This window comes from Lycium barbarum, chromosome 1 (assembly GCF_019175385.1).
Source record: "Lycium barbarum isolate Lr01 chromosome 1, ASM1917538v2, whole genome shotgun sequence".
In the NCBI taxonomy this organism is placed as follows: domain Eukaryota; kingdom Viridiplantae; phylum Streptophyta; class Magnoliopsida; order Solanales; family Solanaceae; genus Lycium; species Lycium barbarum.
The window spans coordinates 169,885,419-169,905,210 of record NC_083337.1 but is presented as its reverse complement, the minus strand read 5'-3'; the positions used below and the strand labels follow the sequence as shown (position 1 = coordinate 169,905,210).

General features: G+C 35.4%; 1 protein-coding gene and 1 long non-coding RNA gene across 6 annotated transcripts; one reads left to right on the top strand and one right to left on the bottom strand.

The window, feature by feature from the left end:
- Positions 1-4,573: 4,573 nt before the first annotated feature.
- Positions 4,574-9,265, top strand: LOC132607686 (uncharacterized). Of its 5 annotated transcripts, none has more exons than XR_009570312.1 (6): positions 4,574-5,462; positions 6,249-6,388; positions 6,997-7,077; positions 7,156-7,493; positions 7,748-7,854; positions 8,881-9,265. It is a non-coding gene; the product is annotated as an uncharacterized LOC132607686 (long non-coding RNA). The 5 variants fall into 5 exon arrangements; XR_009570314.1 differs by having other exon boundaries at positions 4,577-4,905; positions 5,421-5,462; positions 7,156-7,382; positions 7,748-9,265; XR_009570311.1 differs by having other exon boundaries at positions 4,578-5,462; positions 7,156-7,382.
- Positions 9,266-14,875: 5,610 nt separating this feature from the next.
- Positions 14,876-18,941, bottom strand: LOC132607682 (subtilisin-like protease SBT1.2). The gene is made up of 4 exons (XM_060321770.1): positions 18,524-18,941; positions 17,227-17,913; positions 16,413-16,898; positions 14,876-15,897 (listed from the first exon to the last, which is right to left on the bottom strand). The coding sequence occupies exons 1-4, from the start codon at positions 18,930-18,932 to the stop codon at positions 15,131-15,133; spliced, it is 2,349 nt and encodes a 782-aa protein (XP_060177753.1). The 5' UTR covers positions 18,933-18,941; the 3' UTR covers positions 14,876-15,130.
- Between the last annotated feature and the right edge of the window lie 851 nt (positions 18,942-19,792).

Here is a 19,792-nt window from a genome sequence, read left to right as displayed (position 1 = left end):
AATAAGTAATTAGTTTACTCTAGAATCTAATAAACATCTTTCGATTATTTATACAGATTTCACAAATTAAACTAATGCAAGCCCTGAGAATGTTCAAAAATTATGGATAGAAATAGATCTTCAGACGACTTCTCACGAATATCGTCAGCTTATAACCCAAGATAAATTATTTAAGAGTCTCTTCCGATTACTCAATAAAATCATTCAATCATGAGCTAAATCAAATTTATATTAAGATAATTCATAAAACACTTTCTCTTCCGATTAAAGCATAAAAAAATCTCAATAATCAAATAAAACTACTATCCATGAGTTCAAGACTGATGAAAAGCCTGTGAACATATGCAAGAAAACATTAAGGGTTTAGTCTAAAGGAAAACGTCTCTCGACTATTTTCCTCTCTTGGTTCAACCAATAATTCAAGAAGCTCTTTCGATTACTTAGAAGAATCACCAATTAAAACCAAACAAAATAATGCAAATATATTCACCAAACTATTCCTCTTTCGATGAAATAAAATGGTAGATAACTTTGCGATTCAATTCAAAACCTCGTTAACGAATTCAAGCAATAAAACAAGAATTGAATCTAAAAACGTCAATCAATACATCATGTTTGTCAAAACCCTATAAGAAACTACTCCATAATAAAATAAAAGAACATAGAATGAGAAAACATTACAACAGATGATTGATCCAAACTCCCGTATTGAATCGAATCGTAATGGAAAGTAATGAATTCGGCAGTCAAATCCTCTTCTACGCTCCTCCAATGCCTCCTCGGTCCAAAGTCACTTCAAAAAAGTGCGTTTTAGGTATTTAAACTTTCCAAAAATAGGTCTGGACCAAAATACCCTTTTAAAAGTTCTGAATAAAATCACTGGCAGTGAAAAACATTGCCGCGACGCAGGCTGCCCCGCCTCATGCGCCGCGGCTGTGTTACTATTCTGCAGATATGCCTTTAATTTTGCTGCTTATCATTGTTTAATTGCTGCTCTTGATCACTCAATGCCACATAGACAAAAAAAATGTGGCCTCCATGTTGATTGGCTGCCAGCTATATAACTTCATATCAATTGCCATTTCATACGTTCTTTAATATCAATTGTTACTTCATCCACTCATTGGCATCATAATGATTGGAATCATTAGCTAATCATTGTAACTCTTTACTTCCTCCTTAATTTGGTGGTTTTCTTATTCGTTCAATCTCCGATTTAGCACGTTTGCTCGGGAACAAGTCCTACAAAATAAACTCACGTAATAAGTATAAAAATACTAACATTATAGCTCAGACACGATTAAAGTATAGTAAATAAGAGACGAAATGCAGCTAAAAAATTCTTGTTTCTAGCCTATCATCATAATGCTTATGGATATTTCATTCATTTTGTGTTTGCACGAGACTTGATTAGTTGTTCTTCAAATCTGAAAGAAATAGAGCAGGCCCATCCCAGTGTAAGTAATGACCAACGATCAAGCCACAAATCCTTATTCCTTCGACACATTGGCGTCGCTGGACCCGCCAAATGACCTGACTCTAGATCCTTCCTCCCTGCTTAAACTCAGCTAGTTTTTATGACGAGTTTCACTTTTCTTCTTGTCATGCAAAAGTTCAGCGTATATTCTATTACAAAGCAGGCAACCCACTACCTTCACCTGGTTTTAGAGTTTCAGAGGATAGTGCACTTCTCTGCAACTGATTTTTGCATTACAGGAATGCTCATGATGACATGCTCGCATTTGTCTTTCTAGTAAGCGCTCCATATGTAGAAGTAGAAGAAGCTACAGAGCATGGCTTTTGTAAACGGTAGTAAACTTGCATGGACACATCATACTCTTTGTCATGTCTATCAGTGTGATTGTTGTTACGGAGAAGCAATACTGTATGAGGTGAAGTGATCAAGACCATGGATTCCTTTGTCATATTTTGTTTATACACACAATGAGTAGCACATTGCACTTTGTTATCTGGAGAACCATGCATAAAGCTTCCTTGCCTTTTCACTGATGCTTTTCTTTGGTCTTCTTCTAAATTGCCTCAGCAAATGGTTGTTCTTAGGATTGTTTTTAGTCTCTCTCTATATGTTCATTTGCACAATAATCTGATTCGATCCACCGGGGAGATGTTATTCTGGTTTGCTTCTCGTGCTAAGACATTCTGTCAAACTCTATATCGAAGTTTTTCATTTTTCTCATGTTCGGTTGATCAAAATATTTGAAAAACATTTTTCTTAGGAAAACAAGTTCCTTAAAAATAAGGAAAATGACTTCTCCAAACAAAGTAGGGAAAACAAGTCCACAAGTGACATTTCACCAACCACCCAATCCCCCAACCACTCTCGCAACCCATGCACCACCCACCCCCACCCAACCCACCCCCAACCACCAAACCTCAACCATTCCCGCCAGAAGCGGAGCCAAGATTTGACATCTGGGAGTTCGAAATTTTAAGACAGGACATCGACCTCAAGCTAATGTATAACAACTAAGCGTGTCTCAATAAGATTAATGGCCTAAAGCTAAATTGTAATCCGAGACCTTAAATATAACACATACATAAAAAAAAAAAATCTAGTCTTGCCTTTTTTTTTTTTTTTTTTTTTTTAGAATTGTTGCATTTACTTCACATAGTAACATTATTATTAATATTTATAATAGTGAGGAATAATTAAAGTTAATAAGATGTTAGTCATGTGTTTTAAATACATTACCTTAAATGTTGTTGTAAAAACTTTATTTAATAATATGAAGATTTTGAGTAATTTAGTTCAAAGTTCTAAAATATTTCTCTTAAAAAGTAGATAGTTTTTTTCCCTTTTTTTATTATATAAATTTTGTACTTCTTTTTACAATGTTCAATATTGTCTAAGAAAAAATAAAATCATAAAATTCATTCGTAAAAATTTTGGGGCCTCAAAAGTTTGACGGGCTAAAAGCAAAGGTTTTTCTAGCTTCACCCTTGAGCTACCCCTGATAACAACCATCAAACTAACGAACAAGTATCAATATTTAATATATTTTGAAAATCTAATTTTGGGTTTGGCTCTGTGAAAGAAAACGATGAAAAAGAATGGTAACAACAAGTATCGGGAGAATTCGATTTGCTTTTTGCTTATATGTGGGTTCGCAAGTAATAATATCTACCTTTACTGATTTTCTATAGTAAAAAATATAGGGTCTACGCAAAAGCTACTGGGTTCGCCCGAACCCTCCTTTAACACTGTAGCTTCGCCCCTGACTCCCGCAACCCATGCACCCCCACCCTCTATCCGGCACCCCACCCCCACTTTTTTTTATATGTTTCTTCTGGGTTTTCTGCACTACCACATTCCTCCCCACACCCCTCCCCCACCCCGCCCAACCCCTCCCCCCACAATTTTTTTTTTTAAAAAAAATTTCTTTTGATTTTTCTACACCACCTCATTCCCCACCCTGCCCCTCCCTCCACCCCCCTCCTCCGTGATTTTTTTTTCTTTTTTCACCCCACGACCGCCCCCCCTCCAGACACCCCACCACCCCCATAATTTTTTTTTTTAAAAAAGTTTTGAAAAGTTTTATTTTTTGATTCTCTACACCCACCCCCGGATGCACCCCCTACCCCCTCCCAAATTTTCTACTTCAACCTTTATAAACAAATTATAAAAATTGAAAGTTTGCGTGGTTAAAAATTAAAATTTTTGGAGGGGGTCGTGTAAAAATCTAAAAAAAAGTAACTTTTAAAACCTTTTTTAAGAATTTTTTTTGGGGGGGGGGGGGGGGTCCACTCAAGGGCGGGGGGAGGGATGTGGTGGTGTAGAAAACCCAGAAAAGAAAATTAAAAACTTCAATATTTTTTTTTTTGGGGGGTGGTGGTGGTGTTTTGGATGAGTGTGGAGGTTGGTGTGGTATGGGTCCATGCGGCAGGGGTTGGAGGGGGGGTAGGGAGGGGATGTGGTGGTGTAGAAAATCCAGAAAAAAATTTTAAAACTTCAAAAATAAAAAATTAGGGGGGTATGAGGTGGTGGGGCTTGGGTGGGTATTTTTCGGAAAATGTTTTCTACTAACTAAATGAACAAGAGAAAATAAGTAAGAAATTCACTTATTTTTATTTTTCACTACCCAAACGAATATGAGAAAATAAGTAGAAATTCACTTATTTTCAAGAACATATATATTCCAGAAAAACATTTTCCTTGGAAAACATTTCCCACCATATTGAACACACCCATAATGAAATTTCAATTATCATACTTAGCCCCCGTTTGGCTATAAGAATTGTTCACTTTATTCCTAAAATTTTTTCACTTTTTTCCGGAATTAGCGTTTGGCCATGAGAATTCTGAATACAACTTGAAGTTGAATTCTGGAATATCAAAAACTCAAAAAACTTGTTTTTAAAAAAAATTCACTTTTTTCACTTTTTTAGAACTGTATTTCACCAAAAACTATGGCCAAACAACTCCAACTCCAACTCGAGAAATTCCGAAAAAAGTGATTTTTTTTTTATCTATGGACAAACGGGGCCTTAATTTGTTTGTTAGTAAGCCTGTAAAGGTTAATTTTACTCGATAACTAAGGAATGTCATGAATAAATGAATAGGATTTATACTGCAAAGTAATATGTCGATGTGAGATCATGAATTCGAGGAAATAAAAATTTAAGCGTGTTTCATTATTTTAAAATGCTTTCCTCCATACGGAACACACCCTATACTGAGGAAAGTTTCCCAGGATTCTCTTTCAAACATGATAATGTCAAGCTACCAGATGCATCTAGGTGTACATGTATACATTTTATTAAATTGGATTATATTATTCATATCAAGAACTTTGCGCAATATTTTTTGTCAATTGTCGGTCTGTTCAGTTGGCCTCAGGGAATTCCTATCATGTACTTTGTTTGTTGATAATCATTGTATGCTGGGTATTTGCCAGTTTTCTCTCTTTTCCATCCTCTTTCTCCATTCCATCTCTGTATTTTTTTTTATTTTTTTTTAAAACTCAGGTTTATCAGTTCTTCATTTGTGTTCATGTTCTAAATGTGTGTTCTTTGTGTTGGTGAATCTTTTCCGCTATCTTTCTTTCTGTAATTAGTGCACTTTCTTTGGTTGTAATAACCATTTATACTTTTGATTGTTTCTTATTGGATTTTCTACATGCATATCAAAACTTCCTATGATATACTCATGCATGTTTGGGTTTAGATTAAGATAACCAGGTGCAAGAATTCTGAGAAGAACTGCAAATTTTATCTCAAGGTCCTTTTAGAAATTTAATTTTTCATGTTGTTAAAATCTATGTTAATTGGATGTCTCCTTTTTCGTTTCCTTTGAACAAAGTGCACAAAGATGTACTCTGCATCTGCAATAACTAAATCAATTTAACTGAGGCACCTAAGGTGTTTGATAGTATGCCTGAAGCAATTGCTTTTTTCCACAGAATTTATACAACATGCTCCTCTGTCAGTGAACAATTCAAAAGGTACATTACTTATTTCTCTTGGATGGGTGTTGTTTATATTTGTTCTCAAGAAACACATTTGAAACGTCTATCATTTCTTTGCATATGTTTCAATTGCAGTTTGCTGCTATTAGCCAAACTTTGTGTTATCAAGAAAATTTAGGTACAATGTATAATTTTTTAGCATTAAACCAAATTGTAAAATATTACTTTTAACAAAATCAAGAACTGCTTGGAATAAGAATGTCAACAAACAAAGACATTGCATTGCATAGACTTCAAAAGATTAAGGACATTGACTTGGTGATAGAAATATGCCATGGCGTACTAGCTATGCACAAGTATTGCTCAAGAGAAAACAATTAATTTCAAGAAATGTATTATCTTCTCAAAGGTCGACAACCAACCTGAAAAATGAAGCCCTCTTACAATTACTGATCCTTCGTTAGCTTCTGAGAAAGTTTAGGGAAGTATAATGGTTTCTTCGTTCTCAAAGACATTCCTATATAAAAATACTTATTTGTGTGAACCATATTTTTTAATCAGTTGATCTAAACAGCTTAATATACCTCAGTTTTTTTTTTTTTTAAAAAAACAGCTTAGTATACCTTTTAACAGATATATCTTTCCTTTATGCGCAAGTGCAAAATACATGTGTTCTCAACTCCAGAGAGTAATATAATCTCTCTGTCTTATATGTGCTGTACATATTTTTAGCGTTTAAACATCATCTCTACTTTTCTAGCAGCAAAAACATTTCTGACACTTTACTTTTCCCATTCGAATGGACCTTATCCACTTTACTAGAGTTGTACACTGTTGTCTGGAAAAGTGGGAAACTGAGAAGAGATCAATACACCTCCAAGGAATGAAGAAGGTTCACCAGATATGAAATCCTCCCATATTGCCGTGGATGAAGAACGATGGCATTTCCCTTCGACGCTTAGGTAAAGATTCCTTAGAAAGCTTATTGCACTTCTATGATGCTCTCAAATTTGTTAGTTTAAAGAGATACTACTGCTTCATGCCTTAGTATTTTGAAAAAAAAGAGTAATTCATCTATTGTTTAGAGTGTCCTCTTGAGTTTTCTATATCCAGGGATCTGAGAGGCAATGCGTTGAGCAGAACTTGACCAGCACAGTCAAATTGTTAGTACCTCACTTGCTTAATAATTGAGAAGCAGCCATACCTTTGTCTTAAGCTTAATAACTGAACTTAATCTATAATAAATAAGCAACTTTTGCACGATTTTGAAAAGAACTTTTTTAGCATGGATGTTGTGAGTACCTTCCCTCTTGGTTTTGCTTGCTTGAGTTATTCAATTTAACAATATCTGATGTGCTTTATGTAAATATCCCAGGTTGGGAAGGCGCTATTTGATGTTCATTTTACACGGTCCTACTACAAGCATATACTTAGCGCTAAACTCACATATAATAATATTAAAGCTATTGATCCTGACCACTTCAAAAATTTGCAGTGTTTTCTGTTTTCGTTGTGATTATGTAAATTGTGGTTAAATATTTGCTCTGCTCACGTTTCTTGCTTTGTATAGAATGACATAACTGATATTTTAGACCTCACATTCAGCATCGATGCTGATGAAGAAAAGTTGATGCTTTACGAACGCGATGAGGTAGGACTTCTTCAATGACAATTGAAATTTCAGCATTTTATTTTTACTGAGGTTCTGATTGCAATTTGTGTAATGCAGGTGACTGACTGCGACCTAATCCCGGGTGGACGAAATATCAGAGTCACTGAAGAAAATAAGCAATAGTATGTTGACTTGGTTGCTGAGCATGGGTTGACGGCTGCTATCCGCCCTATGATAAATGCATTTTTGGAAGGTTTTCAGTGAATTGATCCCACGGGATCTGGTCTCTATTTTTCACGACAAGGAACTTGAGCTGATAATTAGCGGTCTTCCAAACATCGTTCGTATGTAACTATTTCCTTTATTTGTTAATTCATGTGGTAATCCTGTCTTGGATAACTTTTTGCCAACATCAAGAAAGAGTTACTATGGCCTGTTCTCCGTGGCCGCAATAGGTAGTTCAATTCCTTCCCTTAGAACCGTATTTCTTATGTTTAATTTGCCCCTTCCTTTGCAGTTGATGACTTGAGGGCATCACCTGTTAGTCAGTAGTTTGGGGAAGTCGTTCAATGTTTAGCAAAAAAGACAAAGCTTGTTTTCGTTAATTTATCACGGGGACCTCAAATGTAGTATATTGTTTACATTTGACTACAGTTGCATGTTATATATCTCCTGCATTCGTCTAACAAATCCTTGTCAACTTCTCCAGGTGCCGTTGGAAGGGTTTAGTGCACTGCAAGGAATTTCAGGTTCCCAGAAATTTCAGATCCACAAAGCTTATGCCAGTCCTGATTACTTGCCTTCAGCACTTACATGGTAATTATTTTATCATCTGAAACTAGACGATGGTTGCCCTCCTGATGCTGAAGATTTCTGCCAGTAAAGATCTATGTTGCTCACTCTCCAAATTACTTAACCTTCTTTCATTTTTGTTACCATCCTATTTTGCTTGTATTTCTGAATTTACCAGTAGAAGCCCATGTTGCTTCCTCTGTCCAAATTACTTCACTTGCTTTCCTTTTTATGTGCATCCTAATTTACTGCAGATGAGTTGGCAGCTCTTCTCTCTGAGACGGGAAAGCTTTCTTATTTGAGTATTTTAATCCAATGTTGAGTAATATTATGTGATATTATCCTAAACTTGAATTACATTTCAACTATTGATAGTAATTTTTTCACACGAAGTAAAAAACTTCTTTCTTCGGAACTGGATGGAGGTGTTGTGGATTTGACTTCTACTACATTTCTTATTTACTGCAAACACTCCTTAACTATTACTTACAGCTGGTGCGAGCATCCATGTAAATATTAAATATGGTACAGAGTGCACATCCCTTAGGATAGACTAAACACTAGCCCAGGTTATCTTTGTCTTGTAATGTGTTCTTGCTATAGTGATTGAACATTTAGAGATTTCAGATTATACTTTAGTGTATGTAGACGTAGTGTCTTTTTTTTGTTGCTATTTTTGAATGATGAGGAGACGGGCATCAGGAAACTTGGTCCAAAAAAAAAAAAAAGGCATTGGGAAACCTGATAAGAACTTTTTGTTCATGTATTATTTTTCCTTTTTACCAGTTACCTGGACACAAATCTTCCAAAGGTTTCTCAGGTAATTCCTATTACTTGAGCAAATCATTAACTTTGTATGTAATTCAATATTTCTGCAGATTTGTCAACATTTAAAGGTCTTAGATGCATATACCATGTTTTTTATACTTCTATATATATGTAGTAACATACCAATTGTTCGTCCTTTTACCTTATAACTCATAATATTTATTTTTATACTTCTCTCAACTCCAATTTACTTAGTTGATTTGTATTTGCCTGTTTCTCCAGGTATCTCAAAATCTTCCTATGTTGTGGTTTTTGGGATGCGGAAGACTTGGCTATTAAGCTTGGGACTCCAGCTCATTGCAAATGTTGCATTAGGATATGCTTCTTTTGTCTTTGAAGATATAAACAATTCTTATATTGTTGGGAAGGTTGGAGGAGAGAAGTGGAAATCTATTACTAAAGTTGTATGCAATTCAGTTTATCTCTCTTAACAATAGTGTTCATATAGACAACTTGGAACGGATAACTTCTTACGTACATTATGTTGTATTAAAATTACCAGTTAAATGATATCCTCTTTTCAGTTTGTTTTTCAGAATGAAAAACGGGATAGCCACATTCCTCGTAGAAAGTATAAGATTTGCATATCTGACTCAATGAAACCACTTATTTAACTTGGAGTTGTGTTGCTGTATTCGCATCAGATAAAGCTTATGCAATATTAGCTCTATGTTCTTTATGTGCTACTTTTTCATTCATTTTTCTTCTTTACTGCCATCCTGCATCGCCAAATGACTCGATCCACCACTTGAAAATAATATAAAATGTCAGCACGGGCCATGCCCCTCTAGTATTCTTATTATGTCAACAATTGATTGTGGCTGACTGTGAAGAACGAGGCGGTTGACTACAATGTTTTCATTTGGACACTTCTAGATTGAATGCTTTAAGCAGTACAGAAGTGAGTTTTACTAGCATAATCTTTTGCTCTTAATTAGCAACCTTGTAAAAGAAGAGAGTGCAATTCACTAGACTTTAAGCCTTAGAAGGTGCCACGGGTGAGGAGAAGCACTTCAAACTGGCAAAGCAAAATATCATCACCAGACATGCACATTTGCAGAAGTGAGAGACAAGAAGACCACTAGAACTGGAAAGAAGCATGTATATCACTATAAGCAAGTCTTTTTAAACCCTCCTCCTTTGTCCGGGCTTGGGACCGGCTGTATGTTACAGTAAAACTCACACAGGCGGAGTTAAAAAAACTTTTTTTTGGGTTCTTGAGGTTGGGGTTAGCATGACATGCCATCACAATGCGATCATAGACAAGTCACCTTACCCAAATAGGTTGCCTTGAAGTGTTGAACTAAAGATAAGAATACGTGAGCCTTCATATTGTTGGATTTGCAAACACGAATTAACATAGTTATATCTCCTTGAAAAAATTTCAGAATCTCAAATATTCCATAGAAGGGCATCGGATCGGTCCGAATCAACTAGAATGTAGCCATTTCTCTGTCTTCAGAATGTGTAAGGGGCAGAAGAGGATCAAATCCAATGAAAGAGTACTGCTCAAGCATAATACACGTACATGAATTAGGTATCACCTACCCCAGCTGCGAGTGAAGAATGGATATTTTGAAAAAGTCATCCAAAGATTTCAGTCATCGACTTTCGGTTAAGCAACCAAGTTCTTGGTTTAACAGTAGAAATATAGTCCTCAATTAATTGGAAGAACTCGTGAGACTCCGAAAGTGGCTCACTCACTCGATCCTGGGGATACGCAACCTGAGACATGGTGGGCCAATGGGTGCAGAAGGCTTAGCATTCAATTAGATATCGATTTAGCATTTAAGTTCATACGCTGCCTCTATTGTGATGGACGAATTCAATCAGATATAGATTCAGCATTTAAGTTCATAAATTCATCCCATTGTCCCAGATAATCTTCATATATGTATTTCGCATTTAAGTTCAGTCTAGTGAGGCTCCAAAAGGCTCACTCACGTACGACCCTTTGGGAATCACAATCATGCACCCATTTTGCAGCGCACGGCGCTTCACCTGCCCTTTCTATTGCTTTCTCTGTCCCTCGCCAATTTATTGATCTATATTATCAACTCTATATCCAATCACAAGGCACCCACTTCGAATCTAAAACCAAAGCCTTCTTCAGACTGTAGCGGATCTAATAAAGCAGGGCAGGCTTCTACTTCACCCATGTCAATGATTATGACAATTGCAGCACTACAACATCACATGGACTTGGGGTTTAGAAAGTGCAAAGTGTGTGCAAGATCCTCCAACAGAAAAGCCAGCATACACAAAAAAAGGAGTTCCGGTCTGAGTCCACTGCACAATCGTATAAAATCAAATGAGATTTTAAAAAATAAAATATAAGGATGTCTCTTATATTTTGGCTCAAAATCGAAAAAAAAGAAGGCTCGACTGTATCCCTTCTGTTAATTCAACCATTCAAGAGCAACGTGTGGCTAAAACCTCATATCTATTTGATAAATGTAACTGCATTTAGACGTTCTTTCAAATATCGTGTAGGAACAAATTCACGCAGATGGATGCATATCTGCAGCTATATGACAAACTCTTGTATATCAGACATGCTTCTCACATATACACACAAAGGCACCCAACTAAAGAAGTTATCAGTTAATCATTTAAACAGTAGATTTTCCTATTAAGAGTACTAAAGCCAAATTTTGAAACTCTCTTGTTTTTCCTTACGAGCCCAGAGCTTTCTCTGTATTAGAAACCTAATTGCTAAGCCATTCAACCCAGATTTCAGCCTACTATATCACAGCCCAAGGAACTAGAGAAGCAAAAAAGATCGTTTTAATCTTATAATGATACTATAACATCAAAGCACAACAAACATAGGTCCTTAATAACTAAAAAGCCAGCTCATCAATGATAAACACCATGCGTTGAATAAGCTAGTTTAATCAAACCAACCATAGGCTCTTCTTTTTATTTTATTTTATTTCAAAGAACATTTTGGTTTGATTTTGGAAAAACTAAAATCATTCTCTTAATCTAGATGCCATTTGTCTGGGTTTTCGAACCAAACCGAGTTTGTCTTTACTATGACACCAAATTTCTCATATTTGCAAAGTGCAGTCCCTTCAAATCACACATGAACCTATATTATATGTGTATATCATAACATCCACATATATCAAAAGCCTAACTTTTAAGCCCTTAGTAGCTGCCTCAAAGCACAATTTCATTGTATCAAAACCTACAATAACTAAAATTCCATCATCTCTTTGCTACTCTTCGAAAAGCTCATTGTCTCAAGTTTCAGCCTAAAATATACTACTAAACATCAAGAACAAAACAGATCCTTTTTAGCCTCAAGGTACATAACTAAAAGCAGCCCGATAAAGATTCAAAATTTCCTATCTTTTTTTCCCCACTAGATTCTTTAGTCTTATCACATCATAGTCTAAAAAACCAAGAAGCATTATAAATCCATCTAGCCCTAAATTATGTCCTAAAATCACAATTATTCTAATATAAACTCCATGACACCCTATAATCTTTGTCGATCAATACTAAAAACTACCGGTCTAAACTCTCAACACATCTAATCTTAACATGTCGAAGCCCAAAAGGCCGTTTTAACCCCAGAACAATATAGCATTGATATATATTTGTATATATATCATATACCTATATCAAAAGCCTAAAACATTAGGAAAAAAAAAAAACGTTTTAAGCCCTTAGTTGCTGCCTCAAAGCACAATTTCTCTGTATCAAAGCCTAGAATAACTAAACCTCCGTCATTTCTCTTTTCTCATTGTTTCAAATTTCAGCCTAAAATATACTACCAAACATCAAGAACAACACAGATCCTTTAACCCAATTGACATATTTAGCCTCAAAGTAACTCCACGCCATATCTTCAGTCTAAAAAATCAAGAAGCATTATAAATCCATCAAACCATTACTTTATGTCCTAAAAACACTTATTCTAATGCAACTCCACGACACCCTATAACAAAAATTGGTCTAAACACGTCTATAGTCTTAACATGTCAAAGCCTAAAAGACCAAGAAGCACTTTAGATTCTTTATATTATAAGCATATAGGCTATAAGAATGTAGCATCGAATTACAAAAATAGCCCAACAATCCGAAACACTCCAAGAAGACGTAACGCAGATCTTTTTTACCAATTTCATACTAATCAATACGCTCATATTTCTCTTACTAGATCCTAATCATCTCCAGACTAATTATATCACAAAACCATTAAAAAAAGAGACCCTTCTAAGCCACGGAAAGAACGAACAAGAAAAAAACACAATGAATTACGCACTAGGAAAAAGTTTTTTTTTTTTTTTTTTTTTTTTATGTCGAACTACTTAAAAACACATAAAGACCAGACTAGAAGAATTACGGACTAGAAAAAAACAAGAAACGAACTAGTTAAAATAATAAAGAACAACTAAAAACACATCAAGAAAGACAAGAAAACAAACACAATGAATTGCGCACTAGAAAAAAATGCAAAAACCGATTTCTTTTTGTATATCGAACTACTTGAAAAACACATAAACACCAAACTAGAAAATCGCAACGACTTACGGACTAGTACAAAACAAGAAACGAAACGAAACGAAAACAACTAAAAACACAAAGAAAGAACAAGAAAAAAGCAACTAATGACGAACTATAGAAAATATGCAAAAAAAAAAACGGCCTATTTTTTTTTTTTTTTTTTAATAGAGACACCTACTTATGTATAAAACACATAAAGAATAACAACTAGAAACACAGGGAAAAAAACGAAGGAAGAAAAAACGCAACAATTAACGAACTACCAGAAAAAACAACAATCAAAAAGTATACTTATACTACACAACGAACACAGAAAAAAAAAAAAAAACGAACTACAAGAAAAAACAAGAAACAAACTCTACTTAGAATGGTACTACACACACAACGAACACAGAAAAAAAAAACACGAACAAGAAAAACGCAACAAATAACGAACTAGATGAAAACACAAGAAACGAACTATACTTAAGAGTAGTACTACACAAGGAACAACAAAAAACACATAAACACACGAAGAACGAACAAGAAAAAACAACATATTACGAACGATAAAACATTTGTGAAGAACCTGTTGCGCCGACGATCTTGAGAAATTCTCGTTCAGCTTCCAAGTCGTCACCAAAATGTACTGTCCGTTTGATACTAGCAGTGGCGATCCGAGCCGCCTCTCGTTCCCTTTGCCTCTGACGCAGCGACTCGGCGCGCAACTGTTTTTCCCATAAGTCCATCTTCTTCTTCGTCTCATTCTGATCGAACACTTCACGAAGGACTTGTTGTTGCGATTTCAAGATCACGTCCGCGTAGCGTGTCTTCAGCATTGCAGCCCGAAGACTTTTGTTGTCTTTCGCTAACTCGATATCGCAAGTATGATTGCACAGCAACGCCATAACGCTGAGAGCAGGTAAAGAGTAATGACTACGTACCTAGCTAGAGAATTGAAGGCACTTTTTTATAGGGTGTAATATTTTAAGTCCGACCCTAAAAGAAAAAGGAAAGTGACCAAAGTATTACCCTTACCCTTACTCGTTGTTGCATGGACTGGAACGGTTGCCTTGACAAGGTCTTTTACTAACAAATACTTTTAAAACGAGTCTTTTCAAAAAAATTCTTTATTTATACTACAAAACTTTTTTTCCCGCATAATACAAATTTGTGTATGATAATTTTTAAGACAATAAAAAATATAATCATTTTAAGTGTCTTACTTTTAAATAATAAATAAATTATAATCAATTTCTAATACAATAAAAAATACTATAAGATTTAACTTAGGCTAACAAAGACTAGTATCTCCTTCTTATCAATTTAAGGTTGCGTACAATAGGCTCTTGTGATCCGATGATTAAGCTGCTTTTATGCCCTTTGTTCCCAAAATTCTAAAAACTTGATTAAAACTGAAAGAGAGATTCTCACAAGTGACTTGAAAGCTTATATGAGAAGTTGCCGAGTATATAAAACATTTTAATTATCTTCTTTATTATTTTTCACCCAGTACCTGATACCCGCTTTCAGGTCTCACTAATCTGGATTCGCATGGGAAAATCCTGCTTTGGGGATAAAATGCTCCCTATGAAAGATACTCTATTCTCAGGGCTCGAGTTTGAGACCTTTAGCTAAGAGTGGAAGGGTACTTACCCCCAACCACAACCTTTCGCAGTTTAAAGAAACAATCTACTTGGTAAATCAGTTTCAAGCTAAGTTTATGATTTGTAAATCCTAATTAAATGTTTAGAACCAAGACAATGAAACTTTGGTGCTATTACAATATAGTAATAGAATCCTAATTTGATGTTTAGAACTAAAGACAATGAAACTATGGTGCTACTACAATATAGTAATAGAATTAACTTACATTCTGACAATATAAAGAACTTTTACACTATCAATGTATGTTCACATAGGTAACTGCCTATTTTCCATGTTTATAAAAATAGCCACAGGCCCACAGCCTTCACTACTTTGACGCCCATGCAACTGAAATAGGACTTCTAACTTTCTGGTCTTTATTTCTTGAGTTGATCCACATCAATTGCCCTTCTGCAATGCCTCTCCTTTGAGTCCCAATACTCTTCCTTGATATAAACCAAACTCTGTAACTTAAACTTTGATTTGCACGCTTAAATATCAGACGTCGCGGTTTAACTCTCACTTTAACTCCTTCTGGTGCCACAATTTCAGCTGAATAAACCGAATTAGGACCCCCTACATTTGTCACTCTTCTTGTGATCATATTTCTTGTTTTTCCGGCCTTAAAGATTACGGAAATAGAGGGGTAATTAAGGCTATAACCCCTGTTTTTCTGCAAAACGTCGTGGCAGCTAACGTTCTTGTGAGTAATACTAAAGATTTCTGAGTATTTGTAACCAAGAGTGCAAAGGTGAGTGATATAGTCATTTGCACTGATGTCATATATCAATCCAGGATCATCGGATCTTCCAGGATTTACATGTCCTGCTCCGATTGCAAAAAGTCCAGCTGGTGTGTCGCCATCCATGATTGGTTTTCCTCGGTGGTTCGTTGTATCTGCAGTCGTCATTAGCGCGGATTTGATTGCAGCTGGTGACCATTTAGGATGAATTGAATGGAGTAGTGCTGCAATTCCACTAACATGAGGACAAGCCATTGAAGTTCCTGATAAGACAGTGAAGTTTACTCTTCTTGAATCCTCAGGCAGGCCACTAGGGCCTAAATTTTGCGGCCAAGCAGCAATAATGTTGACACCTGGAGCAGAGACGAATCCAAGATTTTGAGTTTTTTGAAGATATAGGTTCAAAGCATAACATTACACTAATTATTACTCTGTCTCAATTTATGTGACACTCTTTCATTTTTTCAGTCAAAAAAAGAATGACGTTTTTCTATAATTAGTAAGTAACAATGTAACTTTAGCTCATTTTACCCTTAATGAAATGATTTATAACCTTAGAAAATTTTATGGTTTACTTTAGATATAAGTTTCAAAAGTCTTTCCCTTCTCTCTTAAGTTCCGTGCCAGTCAAACATTGGATGGAGGGAGTAGAGTTTTTCACAATATATATAAAAAGGGTAGCGTGGTGCACAGAGCATCCCATGTTCACGCAGGGTCCGGAGAAGGGTCGCACCCTAAGGGGTCTGATTCCACAACTCAAACCTGTGACACAGAGTCAACTTTATCGTTGCTCAAGGGCAGGCTCCCCTTCCTTTTCACATATATATCTATGATCTAAATAAAGAATTGTGGGTTAGAGAAAACTGACCAGGAGCAATCAGATCAGGTTTGAGAATTGAAGGATCAGTAAAACTTGGACCCCTTGAAGAAAATTGTGCTACAGCAGGTGCACTAGATTTTCCTATAACTGTTCCTCCAAATATGATTCGAGCTGTTGGTTTTCGCGTTGAGTTCATATAACTTTGCAACTGGATTGATTCGTCGAAACCAATCAATGTTGCTGGAAGGACGTGGACATCGACGGAATCTTCCTCCAAATTTACTGCTGTATTTGCTAGGATCATGGCAACACCACCTGATTCTTTAACAACTTGTCCTTTCTCTGCTCTACCATTAACTGCACGATCACATACAACTATTTTTCCTTGGACTTTGGCTCTCGGAAGAGACCCTCTCAAGCAAAATTCACTTCCATTATCTCCATCTTTGAGATAAACAAGCTCAATAGTTTTCCGAGAATTATGAACTTGCTTCCCGGGGTACAAGGATTCTCCATACACATATTTGCCATTACCTGTTGAGAAATATGAATGAGTGACACAAATAGTTTAGGGTGCTAGCAGAAATATACAAAACCTATGTAAGGATTATGTATATTATATGTATATGTATGTATATTATATGTATATTTATGTAGATTGTATGTACATTTATACTTAATATACAAAACATAGACATTTACCAGCTATTATGTTTTGGAATGTCCAATAAATGTAGTTATCCCAATAATTTAGGCTTGAAAAATGTTAAATAACGCTTTCCTAAAAGAGATTATCATTTTAAAGAACAACTTCTCATTAAACAATACTTTATTTATATATAGAAACAAAATGTAACATCACCTAGCTGAATTATTGCTGGAAATTTCCTGTCAAGCGAGCTAGCACCAATAGTGGATATCCAAGGAGCTTCATTTGCTACTGAACTTTGAACCGGACCATTATTTCCTGCAGCACATATAACTGAAATTCCACGCTCCATAGCTCGAAAACTGCCAATAGCAATAGTATCCTCATAAAGTGGAACAGGGAAACCACCAAGTGAAAGCGACAATATGTCTACTCCATCTCTAATAGCTACATCCATCGCTGCAAGAATATCAGAACTATAACAACCACTTGACCAACAAACTTTGTATATCGCGATGTGGGACCCGGGGGCCATCCCTCGAGCCTCCCCTGCTCCGTTTCCAAGCACACTCGCCATTGGAACCGGAGCTCCCCCTGCAGTAGATGCTGTATGTGTACCATGGCCTTGAGAATCTCGAGGCGATATATATTCATCCATAAAATTCTGTGAAATTGATGACATTGTTGCCACCATGTGTCCAATGTGGAAATATCTAGCCCCAATAAGCTTGCGATTGCAACTCGAAGAATTGAATTCTTGTCCTTCTTGGCAGGTACCTTTCCATTTCTTTGGAATAGAAGGCATCCCATGATCAACAAAACATGGACTTTCCGGCCAAATTCCAGTATCAAGAACTCCAATGATCGCTCCTCGACCAAATCCGGACTTTAACCAAGTACCTTTTTGGACAAAAAAAAAATAATAAAGACAGAATTAAAGAAAGGCTTTGAAGCGTAAAGAGATATTATTTGTATACTGTTTGGAGGAACACTGACAAGTCCATTCAGGATACAACAACATATCCATAGACACATCTCATATGCATGCAGTAATAGAGTTGACAGAAGGCTATTCAGTATAGTCGTCTTATTTCGTGCATGTCCCTTAAAATTTGAAACTTAAAATTTCAAGTTTTAAATAAAATAGAAAATATCAAGCCTTTAACGAATAAAGCTTTCACACTCATTTTTTCCTTCAAGTGTGGGACAATTCGGCTTTATATATATTACCCCCGGTCCCAATTTATGTGACGGATTTCGAGTATGAGCATCAAAGCATTTAATTTGGACTATGAACCGAGTATAGATTCTTCAATTTTTTTTTTTTTTACATATTTGAAAAATACACGAAAAGTACTACAAGTCAACATAGCTAATTATTCAAAATATTTTTAAAAAAAGCTTAAGTAAATTGTAATCAAAGAAAAAACTGTTTGACTCTTCATATAGTAACACATTGACTCCACCTTCACATAAAATGAGATGGAGGTAATACAACTATCTAACATACCTTCCCTTGTAGGACTAAGTCCTAAGAACTTGTAAGAGTAAGTTGTCTGAATCTCAAGCTTCCTCTCTGGAAATACGGATAAGACATTATTCGATTTCTTCAGTGCCTTCAACTCATTTTCAGATAAAAGAGCTGCAAAACCTTCAAATGCAGAATTGTAAGAGTACAAAAGGCGAGAACTCGAGTCTTCGCCTGAGGAAATGAAATTTTCAAGAAATGAAAGGTGCCATTGAAGTTTAGAACTAAAAGGGGTTCTTGTTGATGCATGTGGATGTAATTGTACTATATAAGTTTGCAAATTTTGAGCTTGTAGCAGAGGAATAAAACATAGTAGGAAACAAAGAAAATAGAATTGGAAATTGAGTTCCATTGAATTATAGTAAGTTATAACTGGAGTGGAATAATGCATGTTTGTTGGAAAATTTGAAGGGGTATTTAAAGGGGTTAAAGAGAATTCAAAATTGGAATTTAGAGACATGTTTGTGAAACAAAAGAAGAAACTCGTGAAATTTAAGAGCTCCTCTTCACGAGGTGTTGATCAAGATTTCAAAAAGTCCAGTTCCATTCTCAAGCTCTTTGAATTTGTTCTTGCTACAAACATCCAGTTTTAGGATTTTTCTTTTTTTATTTCGTTTACTTTGAAATATAGTAGAAAGAATTTTTAGAACGTGAAGATGTCTGTTAATTTAATACGTTCATATGCTTACAAAATTAAATACTAGTGAATTTTTTATAGGCACACGCTCCTCTTCGTCATTGCTTCTTATAAGCTGTTAGTGCATTTCAGCATTGAATTGAGTCACGCCACGCCCAGCTTCTTCCTATTATTGGAATTGGCTTTTTGAGGCTCCTTTTGTCTACGTGTTTGCTATGATACACGATATGTAATCACATGTAATTAATTAATTTAACCAAAAAAAAAGAGATATTCATTACAAAATAACACTCTCTGTCTATTTGGAGAAAAAATTTACCTAAACTGGCCATTATACACATCATTATACACTTTTATACAAGATTGATACATTGTCTATAGTAAGTGTATAATGCTGTATATCATGTGTATAAATATTGTTGCAAAAAAAAAAAAAAAAAAGTTGACACTGCCGATGTAAATTAAAAATAGGGCTACGTGAATGCAAAATTTTATGCTGGATTATATATTATTGAAATTACCTAAATATTATAATGTAACCTGAACAATGAAAGAGGGTAACATACTATATCAGGTTGTAATATACTGATAACGTAAACAAAATTGTGAGTGTG